Source organism: Hemicordylus capensis, chromosome 1 (assembly GCF_027244095.1).
Source record: "Hemicordylus capensis ecotype Gifberg chromosome 1, rHemCap1.1.pri, whole genome shotgun sequence".
NCBI lineage: Eukaryota > Metazoa > Chordata > Lepidosauria > Squamata > Cordylidae > Hemicordylus > Hemicordylus capensis.
Genome location: NC_069657.1, coordinates 144684323 through 144703131, shown reverse-complemented (window position 1 = coordinate 144703131; position 18809 = coordinate 144684323). Strand labels below are relative to the sequence as shown.

Here is an 18809-nt window from a genome sequence, read left to right as displayed (position 1 = left end):
GCCTCTGAAAGCTTATTTCACCTGCAGATGATCCTCTTTATGAAGATTCTGTGCACAGGTATGCAGCTGCCTCCTCAGGCAGTGTGGAGGGCTGGGAGGCTGGAAGAATCTCCAGGCCCCATAACTCCCACAATGCCCTGTGTTAATGCACTGGGCTTGATGGAGATTCCCCCACTGCTTGCCAGGAGCCCTGCAGTCTGCCTGCCCTGGTTGCAAGCAGCCATGGCTGGCAGATGATCGAAAAAATGGGGCAAAGGGAGTGCTTGCTCCCCTAACCACATTTAAGGTGAGGGCTTTGCAGGTCGGTTTGCTGCTGCTGCAGCACCCACAGCCGCTTGCCTGCTGCTGCTTCTAATGAGCAGCTAAGAGTGGGGTTGCTTGCCTTAGCCCTGCTCCAGGCTGCTCATGAGAACAGCCTCACTCTCTGTCTTCTGGTGTACTCTGTTTTACCTTTAGCATGTTCTTGGCTCCTGGCATGGCCCTCTGGCTCAGGATGTTGTCCATTTTGACCTCTGTTGTGTTACAATACTGGCTCTTCGTTCCTGTCTTAACCCTCCTGGTTCCTGACTGTCTATCTGGCATGACCCCCGGTGTGCTCCTGGATGTCCTAATCCTGGCTTTGAACTTGCACCCTTGGACTACTGCCCATGGCCCAGCTACCCGACAGTCTTGGCTCAGTGCATTGCATTGGGATGTGGGGGTTTACTTTAAAGAAGCTCCAGCATTCTGTGAAGAAAGCAACCATTCAGAAGGCAGCTGTGGTGGCAGATATTCAAATTGCCACATTTCCTTCCATCTTCTCATCCTGGAATGTACAAGGGCAGGACAGATGCCAGCAGGGAGATCTGGCTGCTCATTCAACAGCAGCCAGGTCCACTGCCTGTGGGACCAGTGCTGTGAGATGCTGTTTGCCTATTTGGGAGGACAAAGTGGATGTGGAGGATGTGTGTGTGTGTGTGATTATGCAACATATGAACGGGCAGAGATGGGAATGGGAAGGTTTGCACAGGGGGCTTCTGAATATCCCTTAGCCAAGGGTGGCCTTGGTTGGAAGGGGATTCTCTTTTGTGCTTCTATTTTTCACTAGTGGAATTCAGGGGAAGAAGACCCCATCCCCAAAACTCATTGCAACACCAGGAATGGCATCAGTCAGGTGGAGGACACATAATGCTGCTGGAGGAGGGAGATGTTGAGATGATAGAAGGGAGAAAACATATGAGTGCACATACTCCTCCCTGCTATCCCTGTCCAACCCCAGCACAGCATCCCTCCAGTGGCTGTTGCTGGTGTCTACCTTATGTTTCTGTTTAGATTGTGAGCCCGTTGGGGACAGGGGACCATCTTATTTATGTATTATTTATTTTTCTATGTAAACCACTTTGAGAATTTTGTTGAAGAGAGGTAAATAAATATTTGTTGTTGTAGTAGCTGGAGAGTAAAGGGTCCCTGAGGGGGATCCCATCCTCTTGCCTCCTGCCAACTGAGGTTGCCTGGGGGGGAACTATCTCTCCCTGACTCCCTCTCCTGGGAGGCACACCTGCCCTTTATGGGTGCAGGGAGTGTTCCCACTATGGTGGCAGACGCCATAGATGGTGCTGTCCAGGATGCCCTAGGGTCCTTGAATTTGTCTAATCCAAAGCCAGGGTTGAAGCCCATCTGTCCATCCAGTCCTAGATACCCCCTTTCATTGTGTTTCTCTCCCGCCCCCCACTCCCTGCAGGGTTGATCTGAGGATCTGCCACTTCACTATTGGAGATAGAGTACCAGTGCATCACCCTTTTGCACCAACTATCCTAATGACACCTTGAGTGGTGCAGCGGGGAAATGTTTGACTAACAAGCAAAAGGTTGCCGGTTCGAATCCCCGCTGGTACTATATTGGGCAGCAGCCATATAGGAATATGCTGAAAGGCATCATCTCATTCTGCGTGGAAGGAGGCAATGGTAAACCCCCCCCCCCTGTATTCTACCAAAAGAAAACCACAGGGCTCTGTGGACACCAGGAGTTGAAATTGCCTCTATAACCCCTGCTTTGACTCCTCAGGTACTTCCTGTAGTGAGTCAGTCCTATTCCTTTCCTCCTAGAGAGAAGGAGGAAGGAGAGAAGGAGGAGGACCCCCTACCTATTCATTATCTAGCTGATAAATAGGATAGGTCTTTCCTATCTCAAATGTACTTCACCAATAAATCAATTTAGTTTAGACCCTACAGTGATCTCCATGTGTGTTCCTTAAATAGCTGCAACAATTAAACTTTGCACTCTGTAACTGGAGTGGTAGCTTCCTTTTGGTGATTTACTAAATAATCACAAACCCCAACAGTCACAACCCAGGTGATAGCCCTGTGACAGAGAGGGACAGTTGTAGCAACCGTCACTTGCTTTGACGTCTCCCTTGCCTCCCTGGGTGACCCAAGCAGCTCCAAGATGAATATCTGTTCCTTTATTTGCCCCAGTGGGCTAACCAATGGGAGAACATGTAGTTGGAAATACACACAAACACACACACAAAAAAACCTCATAGAATACTGACTCATCACAGGTATTATTGAAATGAATTAAAGTGCATTATGTGTTTTACAGCACACGGGTCCTTCATTTGCAGCCAGTTCCAGGCTGGGCAGAAGGACGAAGACACCATATGGGATTTTCCTCCTTTCCTGTTGCCCAGGAGTCAACTGCATGTGGAATTGCAGTGGGGGCAGGATGGGGCAGTGGGATGGGTGGCAGCAAGCAAACAGCTGGGGGCAGGAGTGGGCAGCTGGCCAGTGGAGGAAGGTGAGAAGTGGCTCCCAGATGCTGGGTGACTTGTGTTCTTTGAACACATCCATCCAACTATAGCTCTGCCCATGCCCCACACCAGGGAGCACCATCTCCCAAACCTATAGAGATTTTGAGGCTATTCTCACGATGGGGGAGAACCGGGCTAAGGAAGCCTAGCCTGGTTCTCCCCCAGCTTGAGAACCATCAGGCTCACAGACAAGCCAGCAGCTAGCCCACCTACCAACTCCCCCCCTTAAACGAGGTAAATGGAGCGAGCACTCCATTAACCTTGTTTTGTTGATTATTTGCGGCCACAGCACACCTCTGTGCCATGGTGACAAGAAAGTACACCAGCCTCCCGGTCTCGGGGGTCTCCCCAGGATGCCTTGCCCACTTGTGCAGGGCATCCTGGGACTTCCGGGGGCCATGCGGCCCCCGATCCCCACTGCCCCTCCTGGTAGTCATGTGGGTGGTTGATCCGGCCACACAGGGCTCATTGTTTGATCGTCTGAAATACACATGGATCGTGTGTAGAGCCTCATTGTCTCATTCAAGCTATTTAGAGAAAATAAAAACTTTATTGCAAAACTAAAGAAACTTGATTAAAAAGAAAAGAAATGAAATGAAGAAGGGAGACATGAAAAGTGACTCCTTCTCCCCAAACTGGTTAGTAAAAGCCCTAACAAACCCTACAGGAAAACAAAAAAAATTGCCCAAATTTGGATTACTAGTCTTTTATACTCCAACTTTCTAGACCTTCCATTGGCCGAATTCTTCCCTAGTAACTCAGCAATATTCACATTAATTAACAAAATAGGTTCTGCATTAGGCAGTTAGGATGCTGGGTGATTGTTAAACAATACTTTCTATTAGGGATGTGCAAAAATTAATTTTTTCAATTTGATTTGTACCCAAATCAAATCACCTCTGATTTGTTTTGGGTCCAAATCTGGCCAGCTAGCACAGGAGCTATTTGTTTTGTCCACACATCTCCCCAAAAAGGTAGATTTGGGTACAAATCGTTTTGTACCCAAATCAATTTGCACAGACAGCAGGCGCAGGCAGTGATTCTGTCAGCAGCAGGAAGAAGGTCAGAAAAAATTCTCTTCTCTTTTCCTCAAACAGGAAAGCAGGAACAAAAAGTAGAGAATCCACTCCAGGCAGCAGGTAGGCAAGGCAAGGCAAAGCTCCTCTGTTTCTCTCTCTCTTACTCACTCTCCTCCATGAGGCAGAAAGGCAGAATGGTGGCTGCCTGCCTCCTTAAGTATTTTTGAAAATCCCTTCTTCAAACTCCCACCACCCTTATTTGACCCTTTCCCTAGCCAATGTGGGGTCAGTCACCCCTGGCAACACAAGATTTGAATGGAAATGAGCCAATCTGGAACCAGGGGGGAATCTGAAACTTGGGAGGGTGGAATTTTCAAAATATTTTCCTGACACAAAATGGAGACAGCAAGAAAAATCACCACAAAATGGAGGGCTTAATCTACAAATTTTTCAGGTACAAAATCTGGGCCATTTGTTTTGTACCCAATTCTGGCCAGCTAGCACAAGGGTGACTTGTTTTCCCACAAATCACCCAAAACAGGTACATTTGAATACAAATCGTTTTGTCCCAAATCAATTCACACATCCCTACTTTCTGTTGTTTTTTTAATGTGGGGACTCAAACAAACCCAGATTGATACAAAGTGTGAAGAAGACTGACAAGTATGCTGACAAGTTAGTCAAGGCCTTTTCACTTGTTACAGTTGACATCTCTTTTGTTTCCCATACACCAGTGTTAGCTCATCCAAAAAGCAGCATTGTTCTCAATGCTGCCTTGGCTTAAAAGCCAATAATGGCTCTGAATGGTCAAGTCTGGACTCAAGCTACATAAGATGGATCCTTACAGGTCAAGACTTCTTCAGGCACACCTAGGTGAAATTATCAAAACTAATCAGATTTGAGTACAATACAAATCACACAGATTCAGACACCCCAAAATTTGGGGACTGAGACCTCCATTTTGTGACCACAGTGGGTTGGGTGTTTATTCATCATCTTTGGTGCAAAATGATGAATGAACTTAGAATCCACTCTCATTTCCCACCAAAGAATCTACTCTCAGGACACCTCAGACACTGAAAACAACAAAACCCAGTACCCCATGTGTTTGTGGTTTTTGGGGTGGATGGCACCCTATGTGCACTACATCACAACCCACTCTGGCCACCCTGGTGCCCCCCAAGTGGATTTATGGGGCTGCTGAAATCCCCATTATTCCCTATGGGGGGAAGCTTAAAGACAAGCCAACTTCATTCCCCACCCCCTTCAATCACCCTTTTCACCAATTTATTTGAAATCTGAGTGGTAGCAGGGACCCATTGGGGCACTACCACCCAACCCACTCTTCTGCCCCCGGAACCCCTTTTCTGCCCCAAATCTGCCATAAAGACATGCCAACTTCAAAAAATTGTTAGAAGTCAACCCTTTGCCCAATTTCTTTGAAATCTGGGTGGTATCTTCTTTGCAGCCACTGGGCATTACCACCCACCACAACCCACTTTTGGCCACCCTTGTGCCCCCCACATGGAATTATAAGGCTGCTGAAATCCCCATTATTACCTATGGGGGGAAGCTTAAAGATGTGTGAACTTCAAAAATTGTTAAAAATCACCGCTTTGCCCAAATTCTTTGAAATTTGGGTGGTATCTTCTATCCATTGGGCACTACCACCCACCCACTTTTTTGCCACCAGAACCCCTTTTTTGCTCCAAATTGATTCAGATTCAGATTTGGAAAATTTGAGTACAAATTGAATCTGGGGTGATTTGGTGTGTGTGTGGGGGTGGGGGGATTCAGACCCAAAACAAATTGGGACTGATTTTGTTTGGGTATCGATTGAATTTAAAAAAATTGATTCATGCATCATATTTGTACAACAGACAAACTATGTCCATCTCATTACAAAATGACTCTAAACTACCCTGTCATAAGAATTTTCATTTCTGAACATTGATGACTGTTTTCAAAGCATCCTTTACCTCTTTGTTCCTCAAACTGTAAATCAATGGGTTCAGCAATGGGACCACAAGAGTGTAAAACACAGCTGATACTTTTTCTTGATCCTGAGAGTACATGGACATGGGCAGCAAATGGCTTAAGCTTACTGGACCATAGAACAAGGTTACAGCTGTCAGGTGGGAGGCACAGGTGGAGAATGCTTTGATTCTTCCCTCAGAAGAGTGGATCTTTATGATAGCAGAGAGGATGCACAGGTAGGAGATTACAATGATGAAGAGTGTCGAAAGAGCAACTACCCCTGAGAAGGTGACCAACAAAAGTTCATTAATGTGGATATCAGAGCATGCAGCTGTCAGCACAGCTGGGGTATCACAAAAGAAATGGTTGATTATAGCAGGGGCACAGAATGAGAGTCTCAGCAAGCCAGATGTGTGTGTGAGAGAATTCAATAAACCCCCTAAGTATGACCCTGCTACTAGGTGAATGCAGACCCTTTTGGTCATAATAGCAGTATAGAGCAATGGATTACAAATGGCCACATAACGGTCATATGCCATAGCAGCTAGCAGGAAGCCTTCAGTAGACACAAACACTACAAAAAAGCAATGTTGAGTGATGCATCCAGCAAAAGAAATTGTTTTAGACTGTGCTAAGCTCATCAGTAGCCTTGGAGCAAAGACTGAAGAATAGCAGAGATCAACCACTGATAGATTTATGAGGAAGAAATACATAGGAGTGTGAAGGCGGGGACTGATCCTGATCAGTACAATCATCCCCATATTCCCAGCCAATGTCAAAACATAGATCAGCAGAAATAGCACAAACAGAGGAATCTGTAGCTCCTGCTGGTTCGTTAGCCCAAGGAGGATGAAGTTGGTCACCATGGTGTAATTATTCATAGCCGTTTAGTGGTGATGACATGATGCTGCACCTGCTAAACAGAAGGAAAGGGTTTGAGTCAACACATTGAATCTGATTGACACCATAGACTTTGGGAATGGACAAAGGATACATTGTATGTGTACACCACTCTTAAGTAGTCAGCAGTCAAATTTGCAGACACTTCTATCCAAGAAGTGTGGATGTGAATGGTGGGGGTGGGCGGAGGTGATAGAATGTTCAAGCTTGAGTGACAGTTCCTGAGGGCTCAGGTTGTTTGTGAGGCAGATTTACCTTAATATCTCTGAGAACTGAGGGATATCCTCAGCTTGCCTGAGATGGATAGGTAGATGTTTTCAAGTGAACAAGGAGAGTTATGCCATCACTCGAGAATGGGGCCCATCCCAATATGTCCAATAGCTTTGAGTGAAAAGCTGAAGGCCATCTGGGAAGCAAATGAACTCCAGAAGTTCATAATCTGACATTTGCTGCATTGCTTTTGGATTTATTTCCATTGTCACCTATTTATTGCCAACCTTATCTGTATTATGCGTTCTTCCTAATTTATGTACCCATTATGAAGAATCAAGAATGGAGAGATATGTTTATGCTAGTTGTAGAGTAATTTCTCTAGTCTGCTTCCTTGTAAGAATTAATGAAAAGCTATAAAATTATTCTTCGGTCTTTTTTACATCTAAAGTGTATGCAGAAAACACACCAAAAAACCCACATGTTGCTTGCCATTTTGAACAAACTCTACTTTGTTGCTACACACCAGATGGACACAACAAGTGAATAGCATGTCAATGAAACATAGGGTGATGTGAAACACCAAAATCTATAGAGATTTGTTCTTCCTTAAGTGTTACAAATGGTTCCTTACAGAAACAGAATGATAGTTTATGCTTTCTGTTAAATGGATGGAGTATTTTTATAGGAGCGGCAGAAAGGTGAGGTGTCAGAATTCTGAGCCCTTCAATCACAGATAAACTCTAGGTACTTTGAAAGGGATCTTATTGAGTTATGATAAAGCTTTGGAACATTGCATAGCAGTCTTTATTTCGGTCTTTGACCAGCATAACAGCAAAATAAACAAAAACAGTTAAGACAATCTACTTCTACAAGGCAATAAGGGATCTCTGTAAAATTACCTGGAGAGGAGAGCTGGAACTGGAGAGGAACAGGCCGTCAATGGGAGAAGGCTGCCAAGCCCCATGGCTTGGGCTCCATAGGAGCCCAGAGCATGCTCCCCCCTCCCACGCCAAGCTTTTTGCCAATTACTTCAGGCAGCTCCAACTGCCCGATAGAACATTTTTCCATTCCTCTCCCTTTCTGGAGAGGGGAAAATGTCTCATCAGGCAGCTGACGCTACCTGAAATGATGAGGGGAGAGCTCATTCGGGCATGTGATTAGGGTGAGTGGCTTGGGCTGCCGAGAGCCCGAACGAGCTCTCCCCTCATCATTTCAGAAAGTGTCGGCTGCCTGATAGGACGTTTCCCCCTTTCTCTCTCTCCAGAGAGGGATTGAAAGGGAATAACATTCTATCGGGCAGTCAGAGATGTCTGAAATAACTGGTGAAGAGTTTGCCCGGGCTCTCAACAGCATGACGTCACACGCACGGGCGTATTGGAGGGGGCCGCTGAGTGGGGCTGGATGCAGGCCGCTGCTCAGCTAGCTCCGCGCCTGAGCATGACTTGTCACCTTAGCTAAGCAGGGTCTGCCCTGGTTGCATATGAATGGGAGACTATGTGAGCACTATGAGCTCTTTCCCTGGGGGATGGAGCCTCTCTGAGAAGAGCAGAAGGTTCCAAGTTCCCTCCCTGGCTTCTCCAAGATAGGACAAGATTTTTAGGAGAGGAGAGCTGTTCTTGTGGTAGCAAGCATGACTTGTCCCCTTAGCTAAGCAAGGTCCACCCTGGTTGCATATGAAAGGGAGACTAGAAGTGTGAGCACTGAAAGATATTCCCCTTAGGGGATGGAGCCACTTTGGGAAGAGCAGAAGGTTTCAAGTTCCCTCTCTGGCTTCTCCAAGATAGGGCTGAAAGAGATTCCTGCCTACAACCTTGGAGAAGCCGCTGCCAGTCTGTAAAGACAATACTGAACTAGATAGACCAATGGTCTGACTCAGTATATGGCAGCTTCCTATGTACCTAAAAACATAATAGAGTGAGTAGAAGTTAAAAGTTAAGACTATGAACACAAAACTATATGTAAAAATTAATCAACCCTGGTATCAGAATGATACTAAGTATAAAGGAGGCAACACAGTAAAATTCTGTGCCTAAAACAGAACAGTGTTAAATCTCATTCCATATTGTATTCTATACTATATATAGCAACGGCATATCCAACAAGTGGACACAACATACATACAAGAGCTAAAATGTTTAGTTTGTATTAAACTCTGAACGAATTTTGCTAGCTATGAGGCAGAACTTGGCCACATTACAGGATCTAAAGTCATTCTGATCTGTCAAAAGGAAATTAAGATTTAAAAAAAATCAGTATAGCTTGGATATGCACTAATATATGGGAAGATAAGCTTATGCCGAATGTCATGATAGTACTGACAGAACAAAAGTACATGAGCTGTTGTTTCAATCTCACCAGAGCTACAGGGGCAAATACGCTCTCCATGTGGAATTTTTTTGTATCTTCCACCCATCACAGCTGTGTGCAAGGCATTGCATCGGGCCAGTGTCAGAGCTCCGCTGTACTTTGGGACTGTTAGTTGGCACGGGTAAAGCTCAAAATTTGATTGCCCCCAAAGACACCAGCCAGAATGGAGCTCTGATCAATTTGCCACTCCATACCATAAACTCTTTCCTTTATTTTGACTCTGGTGCTTTCATGATCCAAGGTTAGCAATGCAGTGGGAGAAAAGCCAGAATGCTATAGCCTTTCCTCCACCCCTTTTCCCCACCTTGAGTGACAGATGTCCTTTAACACAAGTGGAGCTAAACCAGTGGGATGAAAAAGCAGTTTAAGCCAGAATTCAAAAATAATAATCCCAGCAATAGCCTCTACTTTGAGCAACCCTGCTTCCAGCTGTAGAACAGTCCTAGGCACACAGCTGGGAACCTGAACAACCGGGCAAGTAATCTCAGCTCCCAGACCGAGAAAAATTATTGTCTGTAGGGGAGAAAAACAACAACAATCATCTGCTAAAAGAGGGGGGGAGGCCCCAAATATATTTACTGAGGTAACATGTAGTTCTTCTTAGATCCCTGAAACTCTAATATTATTAATCATGCAAATCAAGGATTTTTCATTAAATAAAATCAGCTCTTACCAGCAACCTGGTTGGATTTTTCAGGTTCAGATATGAATCACATACATCTTCCTTTGAATTCACTCTGAAATGGAAATCATGCAATGAGTTTTTTGCCTACACATTGATATTGTGCTGTATCTTAAATCATAAAGTGGCAAACTGGAAATCGCAGTTATAGCTGACACCACCCCAAGTGAATGGAAGAACACAGTCTACCTAGTGGCCTGGAATGAGTGCATCTCATCATGGCATACATGCATATCGGAGAGAAGGGTTAATCACAAAGGAAATTAGTTAGGATGAAATGGGGGGACATTTTATTTCTTTAAGTGACATTAAGCAGTGAAATCCCTGAAGCAACTCCCTTCTTGGAGTCTCAGAGAAGATAATTAAGAATGCCCTTGTGGGAGGGAGCTGTAAAAAGAAGCTTTAATTACTTTTCAGTTCATTAATAGCTAATTTGCTTTTCTTTTTCTCTTTTTGTATGAAAACTATTAACAAAGCTTTCCGAACTTCCCAGAAAATGCTATAAGTAAGCAAACTCCATCATAACCATTATTTTGGTTAATATAGGCCGTGTTCTCATGATGATAAGGAGCAGAGTTAAAGAGTTAACTGGAATCACCAAGCCTCACACACTTCCACAGATCATGACAAGAAAAGGTTTTGTGGGAGCACATGAGGTTTGGCAATCCTGGTTAACTCTTTAGCCACACTCCTTGTCATAGTGAACATGTGGCCATTATGGAACTCCCTCCTTGGGAAGATCCAACAGGATATATCATGGCATAAAGCCTGCCACCGCAAACTAATAAACTATATTTGGACTTGCAGATGCACACATTCTGAGGCTCTTCACATGATTAGTGTGAAGAGCCTCTAGGGGGGTTGTGGGGAGAGCAAGCTTAGACCACTCTCCCCGCAGATGAGCATACAGTCTGTTCTGGGCGGCTACAGCGGCCGCCCACACAACTGCTGGCTCCATCATGGAGCTGGCCAAGGCTGGGGAGTTCAAGGGCCGCGCAGCCCCCGGAAGCTCCAGCATGCCCTTTTCAGCCTCCTGGGTCGGGGGTCTACTCATGAGTAGCCACGCCACGGAACCACGCAGCAGCAACTCACGAGCAACAAACCCGGGCTTGCAGAGTGCTTGCTCCGCAAACCCGGTTTAATGGGAGGGTTACTTTGGCCGGTTAACCGCCTGGAGGCCACCAGGCTTGCCTGTGAGCCCGGTGGTTCACACAGTCAGGTGAAATCAGGCTAGGGTCTCCTAGCTCGATTTCACCTGATCGTCGAAATAGCCTCTCTGTGTATTTTCAATTCAATCAAAATGCGTGGTATTTAAATTAATCTTGTCACTGGGTATTTCATGGAAGAATTTCTGGAACAAGATCATATTGAAGCAGGCCAAAAAATGCATTTCCTGGGGGCTAACTGGATAAGGGTGAATTATGTGTGGCGTCGTGTTTGTTTATTTTGACAGCTATACTTGTGCACACATACCATATTCCAGTGCTCAAGCATATTGCTGGGAATGCTGGAATGGTGTGGCAGAAGAATCCAGGACCAGGGAGGGGCAAGACAGGGCAGAGGGCAACTGTGAGTCCATTTGAGGAGCAAGATTTTGGAGCAACTTACTTCACATTGCTTTGGGTTTTATCCAAAGCTTAGTGCCCAACCTTAATGCCCTGAGGCTTATCCCAGAGACAAACCTGTACTCCTTTTCTCACCACACTGTAACTACAAATATAGGAATGCAAAAAAGAGTTGAAACCCCCCCAAGGGGTGGGGGCCTATTAGTAGTGGATGATTCAATCATTAGGGGCATATAGAGATGGGTCTGTGACCCACATATAGACCGCACAGTGACTTGCCTGCCTGGTGTGAAGGTTGTGGACATCATGCTGCGTCCAGGTAGGCTGTTAGGCAGTGCTGGGGTGTAGTCAGCTGTTGTGGTGCACATTGGCACCAATGATGTTGGGAAATGCAGTCGGGAGGTCCTAGAAGCCAAATCTAGGGTGCTAGGTAGTATACTGAAGTACAGAGTCCCCAGGGTAGCATTCTCTGAAGTGCTACCTGTTCCACGCACAGGGCCAATGAGACAGGCAGCGCTGAAGGGTCTCAATGCGTGGATAAGACAGTGGTGCGTGGATAAGACAGTGGTGCCAGGAAGAGGGGGTTTAGATTTCTTAGGCACTGGGATACATTTTGGGGAAAGCAATGCCTGTGCAAAAGGGACAGGCTTCATTTGAGCCAAGATGCAACCAGACTGCTGGTGCTTAATATCAAGAAGGTCACAGAGCAGCTTTTAAAATGACTCCTGGGAGATTGTCGACAGGAACTGGGTGGTATATGCTTCCACTGGCAAAATCCCCTAAGGCGTGAAAGTGAACATGTTTTGTATAAACCAGAAGGGAGTTGAGCAGAAGGGAACCCATGACAGCTTGCCAAATAGGTTGAATGATGGTAAGGGAGATAGCACACTCCAACACCAGGTTAGGGACTCAGCATATAGGTGTATATATACCAATGCCAGAAGCCTCCAAGCCAAGATGAGTGAGCTGGAATACTTGGTTACTAACGAAAACATAGATATAGTGGGTGTAATGGAAACCTGGTGAAATGGTTAGAACCAGTGGGGCATGATTATTCCTGGATATAAACTCTATAGAAGGGGCAGGGAGGGGAGGAGTGTGGGAGGAGTGGCACTGTATATCAAAGGAGGGATAGATTCCAATAAACTAGAAAACCAAGGTGGACCGGAGTCCTCCACAAAATCATTATAGGTAATATTACAATGACTGAAAGGAAATGTGTTACTAGGGACATGCTGTTGCCCTCTGGATCAAAGCTCTGAGAGTGACCTGGAGTTGGAGAAACAGATAAGAGAGGTGTCAAAGAGAGTCAGGGCAGTAATAATGGGTGACTTCAACTACCCACACATAGTCTGGGTAAATTCACATTCAGGTAATGAAAGAGAGGCCAGATTTCTAGACATTCTTAATGACTGTGCCTTAGAACTGTTAGTCGCAGAACCAACCAGAGAGATGGTGACTTTGGACATAATCCTGAATGGTGCCCAGGACCTGGTGTGAGATGTCAGAGTTGCAGAACCATTGGGTAGCAGTGGCCATAGTGTGATCCAATTCAGCATATATGCAAGTGGAGAATTGTCAAGGAAGTCCAACACAGATGCATTGTGCTTCAGATGAAGAAACTTCTCAAAAAAATGAGGGGGCTGGTAAAAAGGAAGCTGAAAGGGAAAGTCAGGAGGGTCAAATCACTCCAGAAAGCATTGAACTTATTTAAAACCACAATACTAGAAGCACAGTTGAAGCACAGTTGGAATGTTTACCAAGAAGAAGGAAAGGTACTACCAATTTCAGGAGGATACCAGCATGGCTAACAAGCAGAATCAGGGAAGCTATAAAAGGGAAGAGGACTTCCTTCAGAAAATGGAAGTCCTGTCCAAATGAAGAGAACAGAAAGGAACATAAACTCTGGCAAAAGAAATTCAAGGCAACAATAAGGGATGCAAAAAGAGAATTTGAGGATCATATAGCTAGAAGTGTCAAGGAGAATAATAAAAAGTCTTTAAATATATCAGAAGGAAAAAAAATCTCTGCCTGGTAGGAAGTTAGCCCCTTAGATGATGAGGATGTGAAAGGGATTATTAAGGAGCATAAAGAGATTGCAGAGAAGCTGAATGAGTTATTTGCATCTGTCTTCATGGCAGAGGATACTGACCATATACCCTCTCCAGAATTGAGCTTTTCAGGTTTAGCGGCTGAAGAACTGGGCCAATTTGAGGTGACAAGAGAAGATGTTCTAAACTGTCTTGAAAAACTAAAAGTGTACAAATCGCCAGGGCCAGATGGCATCCACTCAAGAGTCCTGAAAGAACTCAGATGTGAAATTGCCAATCTCCTAGCAAGAATATATAACTTGTCCCTACAATCAGGCTGTAGGCTGTACCAGAAGACTGGAAAGTAGCCAACGTGACTTCGATTTTCAAAAATGGATCCAGGGGGGTGGGGGGGTGGATCCGGGAAATTACAGGTCGGTCAGCTTAACTTCGGTGCCGAATAAATTGATGAAAAGCATACTTAAGGACAAAATTGTTAAACATATAGAAGAAAAGAAGGAGAACCAGCATGGCTTCTGCAAGGGCAAGTGTTATGATTGATTGATTGATTGATTGATTGATTGATTGATTGATTTAATACATTTATAACCAAACCAAAGTCTCGGGGCAGTTTACAATCATATTCACAATCAAGTTTTGCCTCACTAACCTTTTGGAGTTCTTTGAGAATGTCAACAGGCATGTGGATAGAGGTGATGCATTTAACATAGTATACTTGGACTTCCAAAAAGCTTTTGACAACTTCCCCACCAAAGGCTCACTTAGTAGTCATGGAATAAGGGGACAGGTTCATGTGTGGATTGGTAACTGGCTGAAGGACAGGAAACAGAGAGTAGGAATAAATGGACAGTTTTCACAATGGAAGGCGGTAGGAAGTGGGGTCCCCCAGGGATCGATACTGGGACCAGTGCTCTTGTTCATAAATGATCTAGAAGCTGGGGTGACCAGCGAAGTGGTCAAATTTGCAGATGACACTAAATTATTTAGGGTAGTGAAATCCACAACAGATTGTGAGGAGGTGCAAAAAGATCTCACCAAACTGGGGGAGTGGGCGACAAATGGCAATGTAAGAAATTGTAAAGTGATGCACATTGGGGCAAAAAAAGAAAAAAGAAAAAAAGAAAAGAAACAGCTTCAAATTTCTGCTGATGGGGTCTGTGCTGTCAGTGACTGACCAGGAGAGAGATCTTGGGGTCATGGTGGACAGCTCATGGAAAGTGTCATCCCAGTGTGCGGCAGCTGTGAAAAAGGCTAATTCCGTGCTAGGAGTCATTAGGAAGGGAACTGAAAATAAAAATGCTAATATTATCATGCCCTTGTACAAATCTATGGTGCAGTCACATCTGCGTACAGCTTTGGTCTCTATATCATAAGAAGGACATTTTTGAATTGAAAAAGATGCAGAAGAGGGCAACCAAGATGATCAGGGGCCTGGAGCACCTTCCTTATGAGGCAAGACTACAGCACTTGGGGCTCTTTAGTTTAGAAAAGAGACAACTAAGGGGAGACATGATAGAGGTGTATAAAATTATGCATGGAGTGGAAAGGGTGGACAGAGAGAAATTTCCCCCCCTCTCTCACAACACTAGAACCAGCGTCACCCCATGAAACTGAAGGTCTGGAAACTTAGGACCAACAAGAGAAAGTACTTTTTCACACAGCACATACTTAATGTATGGAATTCTTTGCCTTGGGATGTGATAATGGCCACCTGCTTGGATGGCTTTAAAACAGGCTTAAACAAATTCATGAAGGACAGGTCTGTCAATGGTAGGGGTGTGCAATTCGGGTTTTTGGTTATTCGGTTCGGGACCCGAACCAAATCACCCCTGTTCTGTGCCCGAATATGGGCTGCCCGAATCACCCCTGATTCGGGGCAAAAAAGTGGGTCCCAGGGGCAAAATAGTGGGGTGGGGTGGTAGTGCCCAATGGGTGGAGGCTACCACCCAAATTTCAGGGGGATTGGTCAAAGGGCTGATTTTTGAAGTTCAAAGGGCGAATTGTTGAAGTTCACGCATCTTTAAGGTTTTTCCTCATAAGTTATAATGGAACTTTCAGCAGCCCCATAAGTGCACTTGGGGGGTGCTGGGGTGGCCCAGAGAGAGTGGTGGTGTAGTGCACATAGGGTGCCAACCACCCCCATGGGTTTCTAACTCATGGGGTACAGGGTTCTGTTGTTTCAGAGGTTTTCTGAGTGTGGATTCTATGATAGCAAATTAGAGTGGATTCATAGTGTCTCATTGAAAATCTCATTTGCTATCATAGAATCCACACTCAGAAAACCTCAGAAACAAACCCATGGGGGTGGTTGGCACCCAATGTGCACTACACCACCACTCGCTCTGGGCCACCGCAGCACCCCCTAAGTGCACTTATGGGGCTGCTGAAAGCTCCATTATAACTTATTATGAGGAAAAACCTTAAAGACGTGAAAACTTCAACAATTAACCAAAAATCAGCCCTCTGCCCAAATCCTTTGAAAAAATTCAGGTAACTTCCTTGCCCCTACCCGGCACTACCACCAACCCCACCCTGCTCTAGGACACCCCTTTCCCCCCGATGTGAAGCGATACACCCTTCACGGGGAAAACCTTAAAGATGCGTAAACTTCAGAAATTCACCAAAAATCAGCCCTCTGCCCAATCACTCTGCAATTGGGGTGGTAGCCTCCACCCATTAGGCAATACCACCTCACCCCACCCTTTTGGCACAGATCCCACTTTATGCCCCTATCTGCCCCAGAGACACTAAAACTTCAGAAATTCATCAAAAATTAGCCCTTTGCCCAATCCCTCTGCAATTGGGGTGGTAACCTCCACCCATTAGGCACTACCACTCCACCCCACTATTTTGCCCCTGGCACCCGAAATTCAAGCAGGCATCACATCCAACCTTTTTGCATTGAAGTCAATGGGATGCAAAAAGGCGGGAAATTCAAATAGACGTCATATCTCAAAACAGAGGGGGGGAAAGAAGGCAAAAAAAAAAAGGAGGTCCGAATCACCTGAATTTTTGGGCCCGAAATTCGGGTGATTTGGCTTGTGCCCGAAATTTCTCGGATCTTTTCATGGGTAATTCGGTTCGGCCCCGAATCACCCGAAATTTGTTGTTTCGGGCACAGATCGTTCTGTGCCCAAAACGTTTTGCACATCCCTAATCAATGGTGACTGTGGGCCACCTCCAGCCTCAGAGTCACGATGCCTCTCAATACCAGTTGCAGGGGAGCAACAGCAGGAGAGAGGGCATGAACATACCTCTTGCCTGTGGGCTCCCCAGAGGCATCTGGTGGGCCACTGTGAGATACAGGATGATGGACTAGATAGGCCTTGGACCTGATCCAGCAGGGCTGTTCTTATGTATGTAATACCTTTAAATGGCATGTAAGCGCTTATTGTGATTGCAGTTGCACCACCACCCTTGTAAGAGCCCTGGACCAAAACAATCTCACACAAACACAATTTCTGGTAATGGGGGGATGAGTGGTACTATTTTCGTATTACTCCGGGAAGGAATCATGATGACTTCCTAGGAAGGAATATGTTTATGAAGTGGGGCAAAGGATGCTAGGGTCTGGTCCAGTGTGACCAAGGATGCTCTTGTGATGGTAGACTCTGGCAAAGAGGTCCAGGAACACCCACGCATGTTTCTGCCCCCATGTTGGCTTGCCACCCAGGGATTAGTCCTCTCATGAGAGGAACAGTCCACTTGGAAGGAGCAGAGGCTCCAAGACCTTCAGTCCTCCATTGGACTGTGCTCTTATGAGTTAGGTTTTCCAAATCAAGAGGGAGGTCACTTGTGTGGGTTCCCTGTTTTCTCTGGTAAATAATACAACTTGTACACCATGATCCCCCTCCTCTCCAGGCAATGCTTTCATGCTCCCAATGAGTAGTGCCCACTCCATGTGTCCATGCGGTCCTGGGTAGGCAGACTAGGAAAACACTGGGACCAGGGATAGATCTTTACTCACTCTCATTAAAATCCCCTGAGTTTAGACTGACGTTGCATCGTATGCAGATTAACCTATTCAGGGAATGGTGGGAGAGGGGAGCACCAATTACCAGGCATCCCAGGAAAGCGGCATCACCGTACTGGGCAAAAACAAACATGGATGTGTGCCAATGGATGATGGGAGTGGCAGAGGGCCTGCTTGGACTGCTTCTTCATGGCAGTTGCCAAGACAGGGAAAGGTACTGCCAGGGTACCGATCCCTGTGGCTTGCTTGAGCAATTAGGCTGGGTGGCATCTGCCATCCAGCCCGCATGCGTGTCTCCATGGCCATTCACTCTCATGATAGGGCAGTCCTTTGGAGAAGGGCTATCATCACACATTAGCGATTCATCTCCATCCCTGTGTACCCCTGGACGGTTCTTCTCATGAGTAATGCCATAGAGTGTACTCTTATGCTCAAGGGGAAGGGGTTGCCCCCCATTCACTACCAAAAAATTGAATAGAGACATTGAAGAATTCCTGGGTGTGGATGCCTTTTTAAGCAGACACCCCTATCCCTGTCCTGCCATAAGCTATCGTTGTAGAGATCTAATAGGGTTGCCCAGTTTATAGTGTCACTGCAACTGCATGTGCTTACAAACATACTATTTTATCAATTTATTTTTGGCGACCAAAACACATAGTGCCTATTCTTCCATCCCGCTTCCTTTCTCTTCTGGTTGTTAGAGCGCGAAACAGGAGACACAGTGGAAACCCGGCATCTCCCAATGTGACTTTTCCCTTTGACAGGCTTTGAAGCAGGTGCCCCCTTGCCCCCCTAACTCAAGCCTGGCAGAGCTTTAAAAGGTTTAGGCCTCAGAGCAGGACAGGGCAGGTAGGGGGGCCATTCACCCTGTGGGGGGCTCGTCACCCTGTTCCTCCTCTGCCTATCTGGCTGTTTGGATCCTTGTGCCTGCTCCTTTCCAGGGGCCCTGGACACTCTCCACTAGCCAGGTTCTCATCCCCATCCGGCCCCTTATATAGCTCCTCACAGGCTATACACCTCCCACCCCGCTCATGTTGGGCCAGTGCCCTCCTTTATTCCCATTAATGCCTCCTCCCATACAGCTGCTACCTGAGTCTTACCCACACCTCCCTCCTCCCTCTCTGTCCCCCTCCCCTCGGGAGGCACTAATGATGTCAGCTCTGTGTGCCTTCTTTGCAGCCCTTCTCAGCAGTCACTCTGCTTGTGCTTGCTCTCTGTCAGGAGCTCCCACCTGCTGTGGCCAGTCCTGGGCTTCAGGGGCATGGCCTTCACCT

General features: G+C 46.0%; 1 protein-coding gene across 1 annotated transcript; it reads right to left on the bottom strand.

Moving 5' to 3' along the window:
- Window positions 1–5744: 5744 nt before the first annotated feature.
- LOC128339376 (olfactory receptor 1052-like) lies at window positions 5745–7911 on the bottom strand. The gene is made up of 2 exons (XM_053283173.1): window positions 7896–7911; window positions 5745–6670 (listed from the first exon to the last, which is right to left on the bottom strand). Exon 2 carries the CDS (start codon window positions 6663–6665, stop codon window positions 5745–5747), a length of 921 nt encoding a protein of 306 aa, XP_053139148.1. The 5' UTR covers window positions 6666–6670; window positions 7896–7911.
- Between the last annotated feature and the right edge of the window lie 10898 nt (window positions 7912–18809).